Consider the following 14963-nt stretch of genomic DNA (forward strand, 5'->3'; position numbering starts at 1 on the left):
AAAAAAAAAACATTTTTCCTGAATATATGTGAAAAATACAAGGTGAGCAAAGGAGAGTCTCATTTGCCTAAAATAAACATGGAGAAAAGAAACGAACAGGAAGCACACTACGACTCATCCATGTGATCATTACGATTACAAGATTGAGATCTTAAATCCTTGTCATCTTGCCTTGACTCCTGGGAATCTAATGTCTTGGAAACTGAATCCTCAAGTGCCTCAAGAAAGGACAATACGGTGAAGTTGTCTGCAATAAAAGATGAAAAGAAAATGGTCACATGACAACCCCTCTTATATAAGGAACTGTAAAACCCTCTTTCTTCTCTATTTCCTTTTCTAAAAATGAATTGTGAAGACTGAAAATTAAAAACAGGCAACAGCTCTCTACATGTTTGGATCCAATAAAGATGATCTTTTCACGAACATTTCATGCCACATGGTTCAAGGAAATGTTTGTGAACATCACAGCAGTATATGAAACAGAAAGGTAAGCCACTAGACCAGCTGCTCGTTATAAAGGCTATGAACCTTACAATAGGCTGTGCATTTTTCTTTATTGGTAAATTACACAGCACTCCCAATGGATTTATTTGAAAACACCCATGAACCCTTCATCTACTGTTGAGAGGAGGAAATGCCATTTAAGGCAGAGCTCATTGACTTACAATGCACTTTGCATTTTTTTCTGACAACAAATAATATTTTCATAAATAATAAAAAAGATATTAAAATAATCTAGGGAAAAAGTTGAAGCATACAGATTATATACCCATTGGCATCAGCAACTTAAAACCAACAATACACGGAATCCAAGAAATTGAGGGCCTCCTATCATCTACTAACATCCAAGAGAATAAAGAACTGACAAACTCAAGACTTTATTCACTCCAGTGAATGCTCCTGCCCATCAAACAAGTCGCCCAAACCAACATTTTTCCCGTTCCCTTGTATATTAACATTATACACTACTAACCAGTAGCATGCTAAAGACACAATACTGCAGAGTAAATTGGGAATAAAAAAAACAAAGATAAGAGATTCTAGAACCACTAACAACTTACATTTACTTGGGTCAATTCCAAACTGAGTCAAATCTATCTGTCCAGTTTTAAGTACCTACAAGAAATGCCAGGATAAAAAAGAAAATAAAAACGTTACCCTTGAGAGACTTCTACAGCATCATACACAAATAAGAAATTAAATAAATAGGGTTCAAATTCTCACATAAGTAAATGAATCTACTTGTTGACGGAATGGTGGACTTTGTAGCAACTCTAATATGTCCTCTGGAGTCCATTGACCCTGAAAGCTCATAAGCAATTAAAGTTGTAAAATGGACAACACTGAGGTAATGGAATTATGGACACTACAACTCCAAACTATTGTATACCTCAGGTAAGTATGATGTTAAATGCTCTTCCAATTGCAATGTCTCAATCAATGGCATTATCAATTCAGGCTTCAAAATATCTCCTAATCCCAAGCCTAGCCAACAAAAGAAAAGTCAGAAAATAAAATCCATATGCCAACAAAAGTAGAAATGCATGCAGTATTAGTAAAACCAACTGAACCATGAACCCTACATAAAATTAACAGATTTTATGAACTCACTCACAGATCCTACTTGAAAACATTTGACCTAACTACACTACCACGAAAGCAAACAAAAATCCAGCCATTAAAAAATATCTGGCATAAAAGGCATATCAATGAAAACCAACATATGGTAAACCTGCCCCTCTACAAATCTATTGCTACCTGGTCATATTCTTTTTAGTATCATTCACTATTTTAACAATTCTTTCTGTTATTTTGATTTGTAAGTTACAGCCAGTGAGCATTGAAGCCAACATCATCCTCCATCTTACTCTTACCAGGAAAAGAGGTGCCATTTGAGCTACAGCTCTTTGGCCATTATTTAAACAAAACTCAATAAAATGAATCAAGAGGTCTCCACAGAAGCAGGTAATAGAGAAAGAAATGCAAATCGGAAAATGATAACCAGACTTTCTTATTGGGTGATCCAAAGGAGAAATGTCTTCACATGCTAAATAAATAATAATAATAATGGCTCTTATTTCTTTCATTTTCCACTTGGTAATGTATGTTTTGTGATCTATTTCATTGTGTGTAGCAAGGACAATGCTTAACATAACTTTAACACTAGTTTAAATTCTAATATGTGCATCACACATAATTTGACTTCAATAAAGGTTTCTCACAAGTCACAAACACCTGAAAAAGAAGGGGAACTGGGAGAACAATAAGGAAAAGGATACAAGAGCTGTGAAGCTGGACCTAATAAGGAAGACATTTTTGATAAGTGCACCTAATAAGGAAGACAGAAAAATTTCACAAATTGGGGAAGAACCCAGATAAGTGGCTTATTAACCCAAGCAAGCCTCTCAATCCAAAGAAGTGCTGAACAATAATCCTGGTGGAGGCATCAGTCCATAACTTTGGATCCAACTCAACTATTCCCCTTTGACTTGAACTAACGAACACATTAAATAGATTTTTCTTCTTTTTATTTATTTCAATTTCCCCTTTTCTTAATTAAATATTGGATAAACAACTATGCCACATGGTCCTAATAAATATCCTAGATGGGGGGCAACCCATTAATGTAAAGCTTTGAAAGTGCATTTAATACTATCCATTATTATCTATTGACAGACGTAATTTACAGTCAGCAGATACCAGAGATTGATATGTAAAACAACAATCAAATTTATCACCTCCATCTGGATCTCCAGCAATATCTGCATCAAGTATCATCAAATAAGAAAAGTGAGATTTTAGACCATCAAAATCACGAATGCATGCGCGCGCGCACACACAAACAAGCACTCTTTAAGGGGACATCTTCATACCTGCAGGTCCGATGTTACTCAAGATTCGTTGCAGGTCTTCCAATTTCACTGGTCCAGATGATGAGCTTACTTCACTGGTTACATCTGCACTGAAGTTTGGGACAACCAAGTTTCCAGCTCTGGAGATCAAATGAAAAAAACAATATGATATACAGCAGGACTTGGAAAACAAAGATCAACAAGAGTAGAGTGCAAAAAATCACTTCTAAATTTTATAAAAGAAAAAAGATTCATCAAAAAACTTTATAAGTTATAGCCTGCACAAAACCCCCCAAAATTCCATTCCCTGCAGCCAAAAACCACCTTAACCTACTAATAGTGCCAAGACTAGATGCATTGCAATGTGCACCAAACTTAAGAAAGACAGTAGCAAGCCTTGTGAATGATCAAGGGATGCAATATTTGGTCCAATGGGAGGCCAGAAATGGCCTGTGATACACAATGGTTCCATGCATGGGCAAATTTCCCTATAAAAGTATTATGCAATCAAATGTAGAATCATTCTCCAAATTGATAGACTTGTCACAATTATGTGAACTTGAACTCAAAACCAGGGTTCTTGGCTTTAACACTGTTCAAGGTCTAACCCGTCAGTGGTGAATGTGCCTAGATTACCTGGCAACTAGCTCTAGTGGGCGGGGTTAGTTTGCCGTGGGTTTTACTAACTAGAGGCGAGTCCAAAGGACCCTTCTATAGAAAGGTTCCCTACGATATCACAAAAACAAAAAAAAAAAAAAAAAAAAAAAAAATAACTTAAGTACGCACAAATTATATAGGTCCCAAAATATAACACCATGAAGAAACCTATCTTCATCTTTCAAATGATTTCCCTGTCCAAATTTCCCATCATATTTGGTGTCACAATAACCCTTTTCTTTCCGATCATCGAAAAAATATCTCTGTGGATTTGTTCTTACAAGTTAATTTTCTGGCCACCTATATAATCTGTTTGTTAAACATGAATTAACATGTACTGGTTCCTGCCTTTTGGAGATCAGCTGTCATGTATTGAATGTTGCATATGATTGTTGGTGAGGTGGAGGGGGAATTTACAACTTGAATTTCTACAAGTAAAAACAAATTCCATTTCATTTTTGGATTATGTATCTTGTAAGTATTAGGAGTTCAATTATTTTGTTAGAAGCTAGCAACATATCGATACACATAAATATGATCATTGACTGCCTGATTAACAGGTTAGTAAAGTAAACAGCTTTTATAAATTATGTATCTTGTAAGTATTAGGAGTTCAATTTATATAACTAACAGCATTGCAAGAGTTGTTATAGAAACTTCATACTCTCAGTATAGTAGTATTGTTCAGTAGTTAAACCCAAAAAATAAAAAAGTACAAGTTCTTCTATTATAAGAAATATACCTCGACGAGATGTCATCTTCAACCATATCTTCAGAAACTTGTAGAGGAACAGAAGCATCAGGCTCCTCTTCACCAAGGAACTCTGTTAAACAAAAAATAAAAATAAAAAGTTTAAACTTGATGGAGATATCTCACAATAAAGCAAAATAGCCAGCTTACTTTGAAAGTAGGTTATATGATACTATTTTTTTTTTCTCTTATAAGTGTTATATAATATATAAATTAAAATCAGTCATTTCAAGTGCACTAAATAATATAATGCCATATAATACTATAGCATACCCTCTTGTATTGTATTAGGTTATATACCTTCTTATATTACATTATATGAATTACATAAAATATGAAAACCTTCAACAAATTAACAAACTGTGGTAGTGTATGAAAAATTACTGGGGGATGGGAGCAGCTTTTCAAAACAACAGGCATGGTTAAAGTGAAGATGTATAGACAAACACACAGTTAAACAAGAAAAAAGAAACACTGAAAATGGATTTTTTTACTTTTTAAGTTAAAAAAGAAAGGGAAAGTGAAAAATTACAACAGAATTAAATAAAGATAAGACAAGGGATTTGGCATGGAAAATTTGGTCACGCACAAAAGATATCAGACAGACACAGACACAGACACACCATCAGTACCATGAGTCATTTCAGTTTAGAGGCATTTAAAAACCATGATGTACCCCAAAAAAAAAACACATGTATTTGGTGAATAAACAAACATGTTAGCCCGTGTTGTGCTTGATGGGAATATGGCCTTCAAGCAGAATCATAAAAGAGGATCGATGCAGACAATGTCAAATAATTGGGACAAATCTCTATGCATTCTAAGACTACAGTTAGTGGAACTTTGTTTTTTGTAAGTAAATAATTTCATTAAAAATAGAGTTGGTGGAACTTAAATAAGCAAAATGAATTTTATACCTAATGGTCGGTTCATGTGGTAGTTGGCTAAGCTACATAACTGTGAGTCACCATCAGCATTAGGCTCCTGGAACCAATTCAAGGAATAAATGTCATAATATTAGAACTTGTGGCTCAGCTAATTATACACAAAAGGAGGAAAAAGAAAAGAAAAGAATATATATATATATATAAACATTGAATCTGACCTGCATCCAAAACATGAACTTTCGGTCGTCGGTATTGAACTTCAATATGTAAACCCTTCCTGATGATTGATTAACCTGAGTAAATCAAGAATGATATTCACGATGATCAATACTAGACTCAAATATACCACAATTATAAAGGCCAAACAATTAAACACAAAGTGATATACCTTTTCAAAAACTGCTTCATCAGGAAAGACAATCTGATCCTATGATATTGTGTCAAGAAAAATTTTAGAAGTAAAAAAGTTCCAATCAATAGCCACATAAGAAACACTAAAGATAGTTTCTCAACCAAAAAAAAAAAAAACTAAAGGTACAAAGATAAAAATTAGAACAAATCACTGATGAGGGAAGAGGAAGAAGGGGAAGAAATCAAACAGGCTCCCAAAGGCAGGGGCAAGGACTAGGCTATAATATGAAACCACTATGGAGAAACAATGATAATGTCATCCAATAACAGTGAAAGCAATGAATTTAATTATGTCAGTTGCTACTTCCATGAAAGAAACAGAGACAATGAGTTCACTACTTATTTTGGATATAACTGGTAACAAACTATTTAGCATGACAGCCCTATCACACAGCACACCCATACACACAAATAGAATAAAACATGTGGCCCACGCATATCTAGCTGTCTTTTACAAAATTATTATGTTAAGTTATTCACATGCATCTTACACATACCAGACGTGTCCAATGTATTAGCCATTAATAAAGGGGAGTTTAAAGCTATCCACGCTTCCTAGCTTGACATACAGTAGAATAGTGGATCTAATTATCTAACTGAAAGTCAAAAACACAACCAAACACAATGTTAAACACAACCAAACACAACAACATTGTGTGCATTTCATTCTCTATACACAATTTGCCACAGCAGCCAGTGAAAAGTAAAAATGATAACTAGGATACATCTTCGACAGCATTCTTTGTTCGATCAATCCACTGAAAATGGACCAATCCTTCCTCCCCCTGACACAAATACAACATAGATTTTCTCAGAAGTTGTACCAAAGCATAGGTGTTAAGATAAATTAAAAATAACAGAAAATGAACACTTGAACTTTAGTAAGGTAGATCAATAGACAAATGGAATGTCAAAAAATATATATTCAGTAGGTTTTTATTTACCATACCCTTGCTATGCGAACAAGCCCTTTGCGAGTATCAGGGACAACCCTTTTCCCTTCAAACAACATTTTACCAGCACGGAACTCCAGCATAATTTCCTGCCAATTGAAGCTTGTTTGAAAAATTCATGCAACAGATACCATAGAAAACAAGAAAACTGGATACACACCCATGTCCCAAAATATTTATCTCATGCCACATGCTGAATATTATTAACCTCAAATGTCAATGCCAAACAAAAAGCAGAGCAGAAGCACAGGAAGAATCAAAAGAAGAATAACAAGAAGTGTGGCCAAAATGATGAGCAGATAAAGCGCATAACAATATAGTACATACAAGTTCACAGAGACAAAATAGTCTGCTTGTGCCTCCTAAATGTACTGGATTCTTTATAAAATTGTTGAGTTTCGTGTCCAGAAAAATTCCACCTGTATGACTTGCTATATAATATCCCATGCTGCAATACCAGACACCATGCCACAATTGAGCATTAATGTCTGGATTTCAGGTTATTGATCTAAAAATCAACAGCAAGACAAGGTATTTTCATAACTGGAGGACAGGAGACGAAAGAGGAAAGGATCTCTAGACGCTACTCTAAGCTTTTTACCACTCCAAAAGCATAGGCCTAATGCAAATCATTTATTTGCAAAGGCAATATCTTATTAGAGCTAGCATAGGTTAGTTTCTTTCTATGGACAGTGGTGTTGGGGAAAATTTTGACCATTGATAATTTACAGAGGTGACAAGTGGTTGAGGTGGATTGATGTTGTATGCGTAAGAGGAACAGGGAGACTATTGATCAATCACTCCTACATTGCCCCGTAGCTCAAGAGTTGTGGACTAGGAAGCACAGAAACTTCATTTGCGGTGCCGTACTTGTGTTGTACCTGCCATGTCATGTTATAATTTTTAAGGAATTGCTCATGTCCCTGAGTAGCTTCTGTATCCATGCCCATGCTTCCTAGGTTGTGGAATAAGGTGTGTTCACTGTTTGGGGTTCACTGGGTCATGCCACGTGGTGTTGTGGAACTTTTCGCTAGTTGGTCAGGCAAGTTCAATAGACACAAAACTAAGGTGCTTTGGAGTATGATCCCTCAATGACTTATGTGGGTTATCTAGAGGGAAAGGAATGCACGTACCTTTGAAGGGAAAAAAAGATTGATTCATGAGTTGATGCTTTCCTTCTTTGAGACTTTGTTTGAATGAGCAAATGCTTCGGGCGTTCTTACTTTTATTTCTATGCTTGATTTGCTTAATTTTTGCACTTTCATTGTTATTTTAGGTTATATTTGCTGTTGTCTCTATAGCACACTGCCTATGTGCCTTGGTTTCATTGTATTGTTTTTGATAGGTATGCCTTGTTTTCATTGGAAATTCTAATTTCAATTTTCAATGACATTTTTTACTTATCAAAAAAAAATTGTATAGCATATACGAGGTAGGCAGACCACTCACAAATTAACATCGATGATAGTTCTAGATCTAGTCCAAGAAAAACAACAATAGGGGTTCTATTGAAAGCACTGAATTTGGGATATGATAAAAGTAGTTTCTGTTTGGAATTCAATCCTAATTGCATAAATGGAGCACACAAAAGAGCCAAAGCAAGTGGATGTCCATCACAAACTAGATAAAAACAAAATACAAGAGAAGCCTAGTAGAGAAAATTATCAAACCTAAATGGCCCATTCAAAATGAGAATATATAGGTTGACTTTCATGCAAACTTAATGTTCTTCAGCTCAATGTTGGGCTTATTATTACTTGGCAAGTTTTTACTCCCATGGTAAAATAATTAATGCACATGATGAATGTGATCCTTCTACCTTGCCATCCATGTTACCCTTACAAAGGCATAAGGTGCCATTTAAGCTCCTGCTGGGCTTTTTTAAAATACAAATTTCCCTTTCGCATTAATTTTGAAAAATATAACATTTTTTTTTTTATAGGTAACAAATATAAACATATCTTTCTTTTCATTTATTTTTGCTTTCGGTATATCCATCGTCACAAAGATTAATAAAAGACTTCAACATTCTCGGATAAGAGATTAAACCAATCACATAAAAATGTAACAAGCAACCAATGACCGTTAAGTCAAATGGCATTTCCTACTGTTTCCAGCAGAGATATCCAGGGTACAAATCCCCCTTCCCCACTTAAGATGTGTGCATATTTGTGTGTTTGTGTGTGTCATTTATCTCCATTTCTTAAAGACTACTCCCTGCCTTACAATTTTCTCTTTCATTTACTTGTTTTTTATAAAACCTTTTGCATGCAACCAAGATGGAGTGTGAATATGATTGTATCTAATCCATAACTATAAGTAATACTATATTGAAGTTAATTCTCTGATATAGACTGCTTTGATGTAAGAAATGTCAAGGGCTCTGTGTGTTGCTTACTTGCTTTACTTATGGAGGATTTCAACTACTGTTTTTTTTTTTTTTTTAATTCTTGCTAGTTTTTTGTAACATTAGGAGGCGCTTTCTCGGTAAGTCAGGTTTTCCGCTGGTTTTGCACTTGTTATAAAGATCACACTGTTTATCGGATAGTGTACTCACACATCCAATATTATTTTAAAAAGAAAAATTAAGTTGGAACTTCCTAGGCTAACAAAGAATCGTTTTTTATGATTCCAATACAAAGAAACAAACCTTCCCTTATTCAAACAAGAATTTCTATACATATTAACTGAAAACTCGCAATTAGTATCAAATACTCCAATTAGCCCATGAGCGATTTTAGTCCCTAAAGTTTAAAGTGTGATCGCTTTCCATCCCTATAATGTGTCTGATGTAGTGTAATGATGATGTGTCACTTTTCAGTTTGGCCACGTCATTAAACGTAAAAGCAATCACTTTAAACTTCAGAGACTAAAATCACACATATTTTAAACTTTAGTAACTAACATTATATTAACCGAAAACTCGCAATTAGTATCAAATACTCCAATTAGCTCGTGAGCATGATCGCTTTCCGTCCCTATAACGTGTCCGATCAGTGATGACGTGTCAATTTTCAGTTTGGCCACGTCAAAACAAACTAGAAACGATCACTTTAAACTTCAGAGACTAAAATTGCTCATAGGCTAAAACTTTAGGGAACTAACAGCATATTCTCAAGGCCATACTCATACATATATCATGTACATGTGTATACGCAGGCATACAAATACATGTATATTGTACGGAACCACATACATACATACATGCATAGAAAATTATGATAAAATGGGTAAAATACAAGATGTACCTGCATTTGTGGAAAAGCTTCGGTCGAAGACGAACCCATAGCTCCGGTTATTCTAAGTAAAATAAAATAAAAACAATTTATCGGATTAAATAATTAATTAACGTTTAATTTCTTTGATTCATTTCTAAGTCCTAGTAGTTCATTAGAATTTTTCTTTCTATTGTATAATAAAACCCTAGGTACAGACTGAGAGATAAATCAAAACCCTAGAGAAAGGAAGTTTAATTAAAAAAATAAATAAATAAACAATAATAATAAATACCTGTAGAAATTCACGAATATTCCTCTTTAATCGGTATTCGGTGGTGGGGAGATTCAAAAATATGGTCAGGTTTGTGTAAGAGAGAGAGAAAATGAGAGAGAAAGAGAGGTTTATTTAGGAGTTATCGACTTTATTATGAAGGCTCATAGTTGAGTTGAGTTGAGATATCGGATCAGACGTCACAAGCAAATTACGCATTTGACATTCAAGCCCCGACCGCCTCAATTTTTTATTTTTTTATTTTTTTGGGAAGTTAGTAATTTATTAGGATAAAGTATTAAATTTTGTCTTTTTGGCAAAATTGGCTGAGTAGTATTTTTTAAAGAAAATTTTAGGAGAGTAGATATTTATGTAAACTCCTTTTCAAATTTGAGTTTGTCAAACCTTAAAATCGAGTTTAGTAAACTTGAATTCCAATTTGTTATACAACTTTTAGCTGTCACGCAACCTAAATTAGTTGAAACTTAAGTTTGATTAACTCGATTTTGGGTTGGAACTTAAGTTTAACAAACTTGAGTTCCAAAAAGAGTCAATATAGCTAAATAATTTCAGTTACATGCTATTCTTCTAAAATTTTCCTTAAAAAGTACCATTCAACAAATTTTGACTCGACTAATTTGTAGGGAATTTTCTGATTGGGCAATTCTTATAACAATTTATATGTGTATTTTCAGTCATATCATCTATTTGAAGTATATGTTAAATAATTCCCTCAAAAAAAAAATTATATGTACAATAATTTAATGAGTATGCAATTTAGTCAGCAAATAGTATTATGAATTGGAGGGGATTTTTTGAAGTTGGTTTGGAGAAAATTAGGAAAACCAAAAAAAAAAAAAAAAAAAAAAACTTTCTTGCTTTATGCATGGGTAATAGGAACTAACAGCATATTCTCAAGGCCATACTCATACATATATCATGTACATGTGTATACGCAGGCATACAAATACATGTATATTGTACGGAACCACATACATACATACATGCATAGAAAATTATGATAAAATGGGTAAAATACAAGATGTACCTGCATTTGTGGAAAAGCTTCGGTCGAAGACGAACCCATAGCTCCGGTTATTCTAAGTAAAATAAAATAAAAACAATTTATCGGATTAAATAATTAATTAACGTTTAATTTCTTTGATTCATTTCTAAGTCCTAGTAGTTCATTAGAATTTTTCTTTCTATTGTATAATAAAACCCTAGGTACAGACTGAGAGATAAATCAAAACCCTAGAGAAAGGAAGTTTAATTAAAAAAATAAATAAATAAACAATAATAATAAATACCTGTAGAAATTCACGAATATTCTTCTTAATCGGTATTCGGTGGTGGGGAGATTCAAAAATATGGTCAGGTTTGTGTAAGAGAGAGAGAAAATGAGAGAGAAAGAGAGGTTTATTTAGGAGTTATCGACTTTATTATGAAGGCTCATAGTTGAGTTGAGTTGAGATATCGGATCAGACGTCACAAGCAAATTACGCATTTGACATTCAAGCCCCGACCGCCTCAATTTTTTATTTTTTATTTTTTTGGGAAGTTAGTAATTTATTAGGATAAAGTATTAAATTTTGTCTTTTTGGCAAAATTGGCTGAGTAGTATTTTTTAAAGAAAATTTTAGGAGAGTAGATATTTATGTAAACTCCTTTTCAAATTTGAGTTTGTCAAACCTTAAAATCGAGTTTAGTAAACTTGAATTCCAATTTGTTATACAACTTTTAGCTGTCACGCAACCTAAATTAATTGAAACTTAAGTTTGATTAACTCAATTTTGGGTTGGAACTTAGGTTTGACAAACTTGAGTTCCAAAAAGAGTCAATATAGCTAAATAATTTCAGTCAGATGCTATTCTTCTAAAATTTTCCTTAAAAAATACTATTCAGCAAATTTTGACTCGACTAATTTGTAGGAAATTTTCTGATTGGGCAATTCTTATAGCAATTTATATGTGTATTTTTGGTCATATCATCTATTTGAAGTATATGTTAAATAATTCCCTCAAAAAAAATTATATGTACAATAATTTAATGAGTGTGCAATTTAGTCAGCAAATAGTATTATGAATTGGAGGGGATTTTTTGAAGTTGGTTTGGAGAAAATTAGGAAAACCAAAAAAAAAAAAAAAAACTCTCTTGCTTTATGCATGGGTAATTCATAATTCCCCTTAAGTCAAGCAATTTCCCTCTTAACTATTAAAAATAGCAAATATTATAGGCCATTAATTAGATCAACCTCACCAACTAGGTTGCAAGGGGCGTTTGGTTAGAAATTTACTAAGATTCTTGAGAATATGATGACATTCTTATGTTAGGTTTATTCCTAATAATTTTATATGAATTTTTTTATGTTTTCCAGAATATTGTTAGATTTGTAAACACAATATCAAGTCATTTTTATAATTTTTTTCCAAATAAATAATAAGAAACAAAATATAAAAGTATAAATCATGGAAAATTCACTAAAATTAAATTCTAACACTCTTCAAATAACATATAAATACAAAAATAATTTTTAAATTCTTGTTCTTCAGGACAATCACGACATCATGCTTTGTTAATAAAAATAATTTATTTTCATTTAGCAACTAACTTAATCCCGAATAGGAGATTTTTATAAATAAATAAATAAATCCCAAATAGGAGATATATAACGACTAATTCTTAACCATAATTTTTAAAAAAGAGATAAAGACAACATTTTTTTGTTTGTTTGTTTGTTTTATTTCTATTGGTATAGGGTATGGAGGAATTGGTAAAATTTTAAATTTATGCCCCAAAAAAATGTAACTTTTGGGTCAATCTTTGGTACTTCTGAAATACAGTGATGTGATACTCACTTCTCTTACATTTTTGGTTAATTCATATCAACTGGCAACTCATATAGAAAGTCTATGTAAGGGATAATTCGTGTAACAAAGTCAATTAGTCAAGTTAGTTAGAGTTAGTTACTGGTAGCACATGCATGAATTAGTTAGATTAGTGGAGAGCCCATTCAAAATGTGTTAAGTATGAGAATAACCATCTTTTACATATGCTAAATGAACAACTGATAGGTATTACAGCAAATAGTATTATGAATTGGAGGGGATTTTTTGAAGTTGGTTTGGAGAAAATTAGGAAAACCAAAAAAAAAAAAAAAAAAAAAAACTTTCTTGCTTTATGCATGGGTAATTCATAATTCCCCTTAAGTCAAGCAATTTCCCTCTTAACTATTAAAAATAGCAAATATTATAGGCCATTAATTAGATCAACCTCACCAACTAGGTTGCAAGGGGCGTTTGGTTAGAAATTTACTAAGATTCTTGAGAATATGATGACATTCTTATGTTAGGTTTATTCCTAATAATTTTATATGAATTTTTTTATTTTTTCCAGAATATTGTTAGATTTGTAAACACAATATCAAGTCATTTTTATAATTTTTTTCCAACTAAATAATAAGAAACAAAATATAAAAGTATAAATCATGGAAAATTCACTAAAATTAAATTCTAACACTCTTCAAATAACATATATAATACAAAAATAATTTTTAAATTCTTGTTCTTCAGGACAATCACGACATCATGCTTTGTTAATAAAAATAATTTATTTTCATTTAGCAACTAACTTAATCCCGAATAGGAGATTTTTATAAATAAATAAATAAATCCCAAATAGGAGATATATAACGACTAATTCTTAACCACAATTTTTAAAAAAGAGATAAAGACAACATTTTTTTGTTTGTTTTATTTCTATTGGTATAGGGTATGGAGGAATTGGTAAAATTATAAATTTATGCCCCCAAAAAATGTAACTTTTGGGTCAATCTTTGGTACTTCTGAAATACAGTGATGTGATACTCACTTCTCTTACATTTTTGGTTAATTCATATCAGCTGGCAACTCATATAGAAAGTTTATGTAAGGGATAATTCATGTAACAAAGTCAATTAGTCAAGTTAGTTAAAGTTAGTTAGAGTTAGTTACTAGTAGCACATGCATGAATTAGTTAGATTAGTGGAGAGCCCATTCAAAATGTGTTAAGTATGAGAATAACCATCTTTTACATATGCTAAATGAACAACTGATAGGTATTACGGAAGTCCATGTATAACAACCCAATTGTAAACCCTAGTCTCATTAATGAATACTGATGCATTTTCTTAACTCTCACACACACACACACACACACACACACACACTCTCTCTCTCTCTCTCTCTCTCTCTTGTTTTTTCAATACTTGAAGTTATCCTACACCAACACACACCACATGCATTAATTCCTTTCACACATGTACCCTAGACTATGTTCATCATCAACCCTATTCCCTTAACACTCAAACACTTAACCCTAAACACTCGCCAATAGCCTTTTAGCTCAACTAATATTTTTCTAGCGTTTCTCATGGAGACATTTAGGGATTAAATCTCACCAAACACTCAAAAACTTAACTCTAAACACTCACCAATAGCCTTTTAGCTCAACTGACATTTTCTAGTATTTCTAATGGAGACATTTAGGGATTAAATCTCACCTTCTTTGATTATCAAAAAAATATACATATAAACCCTAAACCCTAAAAGACCTAAACATCACCTTAATCCTTTCAGTACCATTAAAAAGGGTATCAAAGCAAACTTGGTAACCCTTATGCGGGCTTGAATATATTGCCCACAATGTGGACCTTATCAAGGAGCCTCAAATGTGTTTGGGTTGATCTGGATTTTACAAATGACTACAAAGAGCCTTACTATGTTAGATACTTGAGTAAAGCTCAGTCTCCTATTCTTTTTATTTATGATAGACTTGGAGTTAAATCCTAAATCTCTTTTGTCAGACATGAAACAAAGCACTTGGCATTGCTATTGCAAGAATCAACCTTCCTTTGCATTTGGAATTGGTTCCTCATAATATGCCCTTTTAAGGGAATTGGGGGTATTTAAAATTGTAGTTGCTT

At 32.8% G+C, this 14963-nt stretch overlaps 1 protein-coding gene across 2 annotated transcripts; it reads right to left on the minus strand.

Annotated features, from left to right (window-relative positions):
* On the minus strand, positions 1 to 11465 carry LOC111991793 (26S proteasome regulatory subunit RPN13). Of its 2 annotated transcripts, none has more exons than XM_065780763.1 (14): positions 11311 to 11465; positions 9760 to 9811; positions 6508 to 6600; positions 6284 to 6343; positions 5536 to 5574; positions 5366 to 5440; positions 5178 to 5244; positions 4252 to 4333; positions 2874 to 2992; positions 2739 to 2762; positions 1391 to 1485; positions 1225 to 1302; positions 1062 to 1116; positions 1 to 247 (listed from the first exon to the last, which is right to left on the minus strand). In XM_065780763.1, exons 2-14 carry the CDS (start codon positions 9796 to 9798, stop codon positions 108 to 110), a joined length of 966 nt encoding a protein of 321 aa, XP_065636835.1. In that variant the 5' UTR covers positions 9799 to 9811; positions 11311 to 11465; the 3' UTR covers positions 1 to 107. The 2 variants fall into 2 exon arrangements, with proteins under 2 accessions (XP_065636835.1, XP_023879367.1); XM_024023599.2 differs by lacking the exon at positions 11311 to 11465 and adding an exon at positions 10022 to 10182.
* Positions 11466 to 14963: the final 3498 nt, after the last annotated feature.

The sequence above is a fragment of the Quercus suber genome, unplaced genomic scaffold (assembly GCF_002906115.3).
Source record: "Quercus suber isolate HL8 unplaced genomic scaffold, Cork oak 2.0 scaffold_246, whole genome shotgun sequence".
Taxonomy (NCBI): Eukaryota; Viridiplantae; Streptophyta; class Magnoliopsida; order Fagales; family Fagaceae; genus Quercus; species Quercus suber.